Raw genomic sequence first — 9,027 nt, forward strand, 5'->3', positions numbered from 1 at the left:
TGTGCAACTATGACATACAACTATCTACTGGGGCTTTGGGGAAAAAAAAGGAGGAGGATTGGCAATAGATGTTAGCTCAGGGCCAGTCTTCCTCAGCAAAAAGAGGAGGATTGGCATGGATGTTAGCTCACGGCTGATCTTCCTCACAAAAAAAAAAAAAGAAAGAAATATCCAGACGATCCACGCACTGCATTTGGCGGAGGGCGGGTTCCTTTAAGTTCTGGATTCGTCTTCCTCTTTTTTTTCCTCCTTGCAACATCCTTGTTGAAGAAACTAGGTTGTTTGTTCCATAGACTTTTCCGCTGTGGCGTCATCTTTGTGGTCGACTTGAATGCATTCCTCTGTCCTCACCTTGACCCACCAATGGTCAAGTTCAATTTCCATTTTTTGGCAAGACTCACAGAGGGCACTGTGCCCTCTCCGCAGGAGACACTCAGGGTCAGCTTGTCCCTCCTGTTGTGACATGAACAGCCACCCAGATCCATCAGGGATGCATTTTATTTTCCAACATTTTACTCTGAAAAATTGCCAACATATAGAAAAGTTGGGAGAATAGTACAGCAAACATCTCTAAATTCCACCATCACCCAGTTGCTAAATTTACCTTATTATGCGGTATCTGTCATTTCTCTGCCATCCATCAATCCATCTCATATTTTGGATACAAATCAAAATAGGTGGATGTCATTTTTTTCCTGTGGTGAAATATACATAATATACATTTTACCATTTTGACTATTTTTAAGTGTATGATTCAGTGGCATTAAAAACATTCACAATGTGTGTAATCAATACTATTATTTACAGAACTTTTTCATCTTCCCAAACAAAAATTTGTCCCCACTGGACACTAACTTCTCATTCCCCTCTCCTCTCAGCCCCTGGTAACAACTGTCTACTTTCTCTAGGAATTTGCTATTCTAGTGTCTTCATTTGAGTAGAATATTTGTCCTTTTGTGTCTGGCTTATTTCGCTGAGCATGATGTTCTCAAGGTTCATCCATGTTGTAGCACGTGTCAGAATTTCATTTCTTTTTAAGGGTGAATGGATGGACCACTTTTTTTCTGTTGTTTTTTTTTTTGACAGCAGCCATCCTAATAGGTGTGAAGAGCGATCTCACGTGGTCTTAATTTGCATTTTCCTAATGGCTATGTTACCGCACAAAATTGGGGTCCTCTTGCCCGAAGCACATCAAGAGGCAATTACTGAGGCATCAGCTTTGGGAAAAAGACACCAGCTTTATTGCTAGGTTGATCTGCAAGGAGACAGGGGCCTGTGTTCTCAGATCTGTCTCCCCAATCCAGGGCTTGGGGCACAATTCATGGGATGAAGGGCGGGGCTGTCTGAAGCGCAGAGATAGATGGTTGGAGGAGAGCAGAGGTGAGGTAACTGATGATCTGCGCAAGCGCGGTCAAGCTCCGTGGCTCTTCATGTTCACAAAATAGTGGCGGTAGCATGATCTGAGCGTGGAGTTTTCAGCCCTTGGACGTCAAAAGGGTCACCTATGGGTCATCCTTGCAAGCCCAGTTGATGAGCTGGTGGTCTTCACCAGCCTGAACTGCACAAGGGGTCTCAGGTCCTGAAAAACCACTCTCAATTACTCTTGATGAGATGGGGTCAGTTGAACTGGTCCTGGAGGGCCTGTGGTTACAGCTAGTGAGGTTGAGCATCTTTTCGTGTGTTTATTGGCCATTTGTACAGCTTCCTTGGAGACATGTCTATTCGAGTCCTTTGTTCGTTTTTGAATCGGGTTGTTTTGTTGTTATTGACTTGTAAGAATTTCTTTATAATCTGGATATAAGCCTTTATCAGATATATTATTTACAAATACTTTGGATTTGGGTTTTAGTTGCTCTCTCAGCACCGTGCAGGAAATGGACTGGGGGGCCAGGCAGTTGACTGGAGGGGGGAGGTGCCCCAGGTGAGGCAGGAGGGGGCGTGGCCTCAGGGATGGGGAGAGTGGATGAACGCCGGGTGTTATCGACGCCCTCCACAAGGTCCCTCTCTGGAGCTCAGATCAGAGGCACAGGAGGCGGGTCAGAGGCCTGAGAGATGGAAGTGGGAGTGCCCACCTGACCCCCCAGTCCCTTCTCTTGGGATGAAAGGACCAGCTGCCCAGAGGGGAAGGCAAGGGAGGATGAGACAGGGGACAGGGCCAGTTACAAGTAGCATCCTTGACAGACAGTGGTTCAGATTTCAGCTGTCTCCCTGCCTCAGCACTGCACACGGGGCATGGGCGGCCCCAAGATCTTCAAAGGGAAAGGGCCTACAGGAGCCACTCAGGTGGTCAACACAGAGCTGGGCACCCAGTAAATGTGGGCGCTGTTCATTTTCATGGCTTCCCTCATCTTACGGGTCCCTCATTATCATCCCCAGATCTCTTAATTGCCCCCCAGGAATGTTGAGATCTCATGCTAACCCCTTGAGGCCCTACCTAGAAGTCCCTTCATTTCCCCCTGAAATGTTGCCTTGAAATCTCATCTTATCACCTCCAGGACAGTGCTTGGAGGTCCCCCATAAGTTCAGCTGGAAGGAGGTGTCTCATCTCCCTCCACGGCCCCCCCAGGCTTCGTAGTTCTGAGAACAAAGGAAGTTGATTGTGTTCCACTTCCTGTGAGTTCATTTCTGGACCAGCAGTGTAACTGACGTCTGCCCTGCCAGAGACTCACCAGCACCCTCCACCTTGCTGGGCCCTACCTAGGTCCCCCACTCTGGACCCCCGGGGTCACAGAGTATCCCCCTGCCCCTCCCCAGGCCTGAGCAAGGGGCAGCCCCTGGACTTCTGCAATCCTCACCACTGTGGCTGCACTTCCGTCCCCTGGGCGGCTCCGCCTGTTCCCTGCTGCCAGACGCCTTCCTCCCGCAGGCTGGCTACTGTGATGCCCTCAGGGCGACTGCCTGGGGCCTGCTGGATGTCGCTCGTCTTCCTGCTTCTCATCGGCTGTCTGCTGCCCGCAGGTGAGGAGAGTCAAGCTGGGGAAGGCTGGAGTCGGGAGGTCAGTAGAGAGAGGGTAAGAGAACAGAGAAAGCAAAGCTCTCCACTTCCTGTGCCCTGGCCATCTCGAGGACTTCCTGAAACTCAGATCCGACAGGGGCTCGAGAGAAAGTTGTGTCTCCTTAACGCAGCCTCCAGGGCTCCCCGAGGCGCCATCCCTGCATGTAACTTGTTCCCTACCCCCAACACACACACACACACACACACACTCTCCCAGCTCCATGTAGCCCCTCGATGTGTGCCTATGCTCTTCCCTCTGCCAAGACCTTGCTTCCCTTTCATTTAGCTAACGCCTACTTATCCTTCAAAACTGGCCATGGTCGTCCCCTCCTCCAGGAAGCCTTCCCTGACTCACTCCCTCCTGTAGTTTGGATCAGGGTTTCCTTGGCCTTCCTCCAAACTCTCCCCAGTTCCTGATCCATCATCCGTCTTCCCCACTAGACTAACGCACCCTGAAGGCGGGGACCATTATACCTGGGCATGAGGTGGGACCTGAGGATGGGGGGTTGGGGGGCACCAGAACAATCACGAGAGTTTCTGTCTCTTCCCGCAGGTGTCCATGGGCAGTACTCACTGCGATTTGAGCCCCAGGACCTAGTGGTACCTGATGGAGGGTCCATCTCGGTAAACTGTAGTACAGATTGTCCCCATCCTCAATCCTTCCATCTGGAGACCTTCTTACCCAAGAAGTCGCTGGGTCAGGGCTCGCGCTGGGCAGCCTTCCAGCTCAGCAATGTAACCAATGACAGCCAGATCCTCTGCTCCAGCTTCTGCTACAGCTTCCAGCTGTCAACCTCTTCTAACATCACAGTGTACCGTGAGTGGACGTGCCTGGAGGGAGGAATGGCCTTGGGTGGTGGCGGGGGGGTGGGTAGATGGCCAGTGGTGCAGGGGGAGCAGAGGCCTGGAGTTTGCAGGAATGGACCAGGGCTCTGACCCAGAGCCTGGACCTGGATATGTGTGTGTGTGTGTGACAGACAGAGGTAGAGACAGAGACACAGAGAGATACACCTCAACTGTATGTCAGGCCAGCAGCTGTGACATCAATTTATTTGGGTCCTAGCAAGCATTTTTAAAATGACATCTCTTGGGCCGGCCCTGTGGCTTAGTGGTTAAGTGCGCGCGCTCCGCTACTGGCGGCCCGGGCTCGGATCCCGGGCGCGCACCGACGCACCGCTTCTCCGGCCGTGCTGAGGCCGCGTCCCACATACAGCAACTAGAAGGATGTGCAGCTATGACATACAACTATCTGCTGGTGCTTTGGGGGAAAAAAAAGGAGGAGGATTGGCAATAGATGTTAGCTCAGAGCCGGTCTTCCTCAGCAAAAAGAGGAGGATTAGCATGGATGTTAGCTCAGGGCTGATCTCCCTCACACACACACACACAAAAATGACATCTCGCATCTTCTAGTTATTACTTTTACTTTTATGGCAGGTAATCAATTCATGTGGTTCCAAAATCAAAACAGCATAAAAAGCTGTAAATTTCAAGCCTCCATTTGTATAGCGCTGGCTGCCAGCAGCTGCTGTTTTATTTTTCTTCGTGAGGAAGATTAGCCCTGAGCTAACATCTGCCAATCCTCCCCGTCTATTCTTGAGGAACACTGACCCTGGGCTAAACCATCCATGCCCATCTTCCTCCCCTTCATACAGGAGGCCGCCTCAGCGTGGCCTAACAAGCTGTGCGTCGGTGCACGCCCGGGATCCGAACCCCGGCTGCCAGCAGCGGAGCGAGTGCACTTAACTGCTACGCCATGGGGCTGGCCCCTGTGGCTACTGTTTTAAATGTTGACTTATTCACTCCTTACAACAGCCCCGGGGTGGGGAGGTTCTCTTATGAGCCTCATTGCAGATATGGAGACCGAGGCTCGGGGGGTCAAGTCACGTGCCAGCGCTCACAGCCCACGAGCAGAGCAGCTGGCAGTCTGGTTCGCAAATCCCTGTCTGTAACAGGCTAGGTCTTCCTCTCCAGACTCTGCGTCCCCCTGTTACTGGTTTCTTATGGATCCTTCCAGACTTCCTCTGCATTTAAAAGAATACAACAGGGCCGCCCCGTGGCTTAGCGGTTAGGTGCGCGCGCTCCGCTGCTGGCGGCCCGGGTTCGGAACCCCGGGCGCGCACCGACGCACCACTTCTCCCGCCATGCTGAGGCCGCGTCCCACATACAGCAACTAGAAGGATGTGCAGCTGTGACACAACTATCTACTGGGGCTTTGGGGGAAAAAGAAGAGGAGGATTGGCAATAGATGTTAGCTCAGAGCTGGTCTTCCTCAGCAAAAAGAGGAGGATTAGCACGGATGTTAGCTCAGGGCTGAGCTTCCTCACACACACACACAAAAAAAACACATTAAAAGAATACAATAGACTAGGAAATAGCAGAGAACACGGTGCCTACTGTTTTGGGAAGCCTTGAGATTAAGTGTAGTGTACGTGTGTAATCGCGTAGGCTCCTGTGTGTGCGCTGGTATATTTGTGCTTGTGTACTTACGTGTGTGTCCGCGAGTGTATGTGTCTGTGTGAGTGTACGTGTGTCTGTATATGTGTTGTGTCTGTATGTTTGTGTGTGCCTGTGTTTGTATCTGTGAATGCCTATGAACTTATGTGTGTGTCTGTGTGAGTTACTGTGTCAATATCTGTGTCTGTGTATGAGCATATGTGGATGTCTGTGTCAGTACGTGTCTATGTATGTCTTTGTATCCGTGTGTATTTCTTTGTAACGTGTACATCTGCCTGTGTGTACCTGCGTGTCTATGTGTGTGTCTGTGTGTCCCTGTCTCTGCGTGTCTGAGATGCCTCTGTCTGTGCTCTGCGGGAGCCTGTTGGTCCTGGCTCATAAGACCCCACTGTGCTTATCTATTCCCAACTCCGTGTCACACTGGGTAGCTTGAAATCCGCCAGAGTGGGAGTATTTCCATGGGAGAAATTGGCAGATGCTCCAGGTCAGGGCTCCCCTGCTCCACCCTGAGAGCCCAGGCATGATCAGCATACCACTAGCCCTGACGAGTGGTACCCCAGGTTAGCGGAGTCCAGGCCAGAAGCTGGGAGGAGGGGCCAGAGGAGTCCCTAGACGTGACATCAAGGAGGCAAGTGGACACATGAGTCTGGAGTTTGTGAGACCCAGATTTTAACCCTAGTTCTGCTCCTTCCTGGCTGTGCATCCTTGGGCAAACCACCTCCCCTCTCTGGGCTCAGTTTCTCCATCTGTAAAAGGGAAGGATGATAGAGGAGATTTCACTGGGCTGCTGTGTGAATGAAGGTGGATGACATCTGGAAAGTTTAAGAAAAGCTCTCAATACACAGGAATTTTGATGATTACTATTAACCTCATAAAGGAGTCATAAACGTTACCTCCTCTTCCTTTTTTTTTTTTTTTTTCTTAACTGTGAGGTTCTGGGGAACAGAACATCTGACTTTTATTTCAGTGCCTGGCAAGGTGTCTGACAAAACAGGAAATAATCATGATCCTAAGGACAATAGCAAACACTTATCCTGGCAGGGACTTAAGCCCTCTGGGTTTATTAATTCAAAGTTCACAGTTCCACGCTGGGCAGGCCACCCTCGGCTCCTCTCCACTCCCTAGGGTGGGGGCTGCAGGGCTGGCTGGTAAGTGCTATTCTTCCCCCCCCACCATAGGGTTCCCTGATCGCGTGGAGCTGGCCCCCCTGCCCCCCTGGCAGCCCGTGGGCGAGAACCTCACGCTGAGCTGCCAGGTGGCGGGCGGGGCGCCCCGCGCCAGCCTCACGGTGGTGCTGCTCCGCGGGGAGGAGGAGCTGAGCCGGCAGCCGGCCGTGGGGGAGGCCACCCAGGTCAACGCCACCGTGCTGGCCCGCAGAGAGGACCACGGCGCCAATTTCTCGTGCCGCACCGAACTGGACCTGCGGCCCCGAGGGCTGGGACTGTTCCAGAACAGCTCGGCCCCCAGGCAGCTCCGAACCTTCGGTGAGGGAAGGGACTGCAGACAATGGGTATGAGCTGAGCCAGAAAAGGGGTGCCTTGGCCGCGGGGTTCCTGAGAATAGAGTGGCTCGGACCTCAAAGCTTCTGGGAAAACATGCCCTTGGCCACTGGGCGGGGTCACCTCAGACGGGAGGCCCGCGGCCGCGCGGGAACCTTTGAGAAGGCTGTGAGTGTGTCCTGGGAAGGGGGTGACTCAGGCCGCAAGGTATCCTGGGAAAGAAGGACCCTGGTTGGGGGCAATGAGTGTGTCATGGAGAAAGGGGCATCTACGGCTGTATGAGACCTCCTCCTGCTCAGGCCCACCCTTCTCCCCAGCCCTGCCCATGAGGCCCCCGCGCCTCGATGTCCCCAGGTTTTTGGTGGGAACGTCGTGCCAGGCGAACTGCACGCTGGACGGGTTGTTCCCGGCCTCCGAGGCCCAGGTCGAACTGGCGCTGGGGGACCAGACGCTGAATCACACAGTCGAGAGACGCAAGGACAGTATCACAGCCACAGCCACATCCACATGGAGCGCAGAGCAGGAAGGCACCCGGGAGATCGTCTGCACCGTGACCCTGGGGGGCGAGACCCGGGAGACCCGGGAGAACGTGACCTTCTATAGTAAGAGGGGGCGGGGCCCAAACAGCTCAGGAGGCGAGACCGGACCGAGCTTCAGCAGCACCAGGCGCGGGGCGCACAGCGCGGAGACTAAACTGGAGGGGCAGGGCCTGGGCCACCAGAGTGGGAGGAGCTACGACGTGGGCGGAGCCTAAGTGACACGAGAAACACCATAGCCTGAGCGCCCCAAAATGGGCCAGGGCGCGGGGAAGCCGAAACGCGTGGCCCCAATACCCCGAGGGGAAAGAGGCGGATGGAGGGCGGCGATTGACGGATGGGAGGTGCGTGGTCAGCAAAGTTCTGGGCAACGCTCTGCCTTTAGGCTTCCAGGGGCCCATCCTGAACCTGAGCGAGCTCAGCGCCCCGGAGGGGACCACAGTGACTGTGACTTGCGCGGCCGGATCCCGAGTCCAGGTCACGCTGGACGGAGCTCCAGCCGTGGCCCTGGGGCAGCCTGCCCAGCTTCAGCTAAACACCACGGAGACGGACGACAAGCGCAGGTTCTTCTGCAATGCCACCCTCAAAGTGGACGGAATGACCCTGTACAGGAACACGAGCGTCCAGCTGCGTGTCTTGTGTGAGTAGGTCACTCTGATCTTTAATCCCTTGCTCCCTTTATTTGGAAAGACTTGATTCTCCCTTGCCCCATCGTGCCTCAGGTCGCGCTGGGTGTGTCTGATCATTTGGTGGTCCCACAGACGGTCCCAAGATTGACCGAGCCAAATGTCCCAAGCGCTTGAAGTGGAAAGATAATACCAACCACATTCTGGAGTGCCAGGCCCGGGGCAACCCGGATCCGCACCTACGGTGTGTACACCAGAGATCCCAGCTCGAGGTGCCCGTCGGGACCCCATTCCTTGTCACGTTGAACTACAGTGGTACCTACTTGTGCAACGCGGCCAGCTCACGGGGCACGTACAATCTGACCGTGGTGATGAGGGTTCAAGGTGAGCCAAGGCGAGGCCGCGGGTGTAGACCGGCAAGCCCAGGAGGGGCCGGGGCGCGCGCATTTACTCCTTGCTTCTCTGCACAGATTCGAACTCCGCAGTCGTCGCACTCATGGTGGCGTTAGTGATCCTGGGCCTGGTGACTGTCTTAACGGCCTTACTGTATGTCTTCGTGATCAAGAGGCAGAGTGACACCTACCAAGTGAATCCGAGGAGCCCCACCTGGTTGCCCCTCAGGTCTAGACAGCCTGACCAAGCAGGGGGGGAGGAGCCATCCTGAGCCTCAGGCCGCGGGGATACTAGGCCAAAGACGACGGGGATTTGGCCGTACCCCCGGGTTGCGCACCAATAAAACCTTCAAAATCCGGGGTCTGTGGCTTGATTGCACTTGCGCCGAGCGTCCACTGAGTGACATCTCCGCGGGGGAAGGGGGCGGAGCTTGTGGCGCCCAGACGCGGCTTGAACTCTAAGAGGCGGGCTGGGTCTTAGCCAATGGGCTGGCGGGATCGTGAAGGAGGCGGGGCTTCTCTCGG

The 9,027-nt window shown here is 54.3% G+C and overlaps 1 protein-coding gene across 1 annotated transcript; it reads left to right on the forward strand.

Moving 5' to 3' along the window:
- The first annotated feature begins 2,609 nt into the window (after positions 1–2,609).
- ICAM3 (intercellular adhesion molecule 3) lies at positions 2,610–8,862 on the forward strand. Its single transcript, XM_058525735.1, has 7 exons — positions 2,610–2,958; positions 3,549–3,812; positions 6,628–6,933; positions 7,266–7,550; positions 7,870–8,124; positions 8,246–8,494; positions 8,581–8,862. Exons 1-7 carry the CDS (start codon positions 2,880–2,882, stop codon positions 8,772–8,774), a joined length of 1,632 nt encoding a protein of 543 aa, XP_058381718.1. The 5' UTR covers positions 2,610–2,879; the 3' UTR covers positions 8,775–8,862.
- The last annotated feature ends 165 nt before the right edge of the window (positions 8,863–9,027 follow it).

Source organism: Diceros bicornis, chromosome 30 (genome assembly GCF_020826845.1).
Source record: "Diceros bicornis minor isolate mBicDic1 chromosome 30, mDicBic1.mat.cur, whole genome shotgun sequence".
Taxonomy (NCBI): Eukaryota; Metazoa; Chordata; class Mammalia; order Perissodactyla; family Rhinocerotidae; genus Diceros; species Diceros bicornis.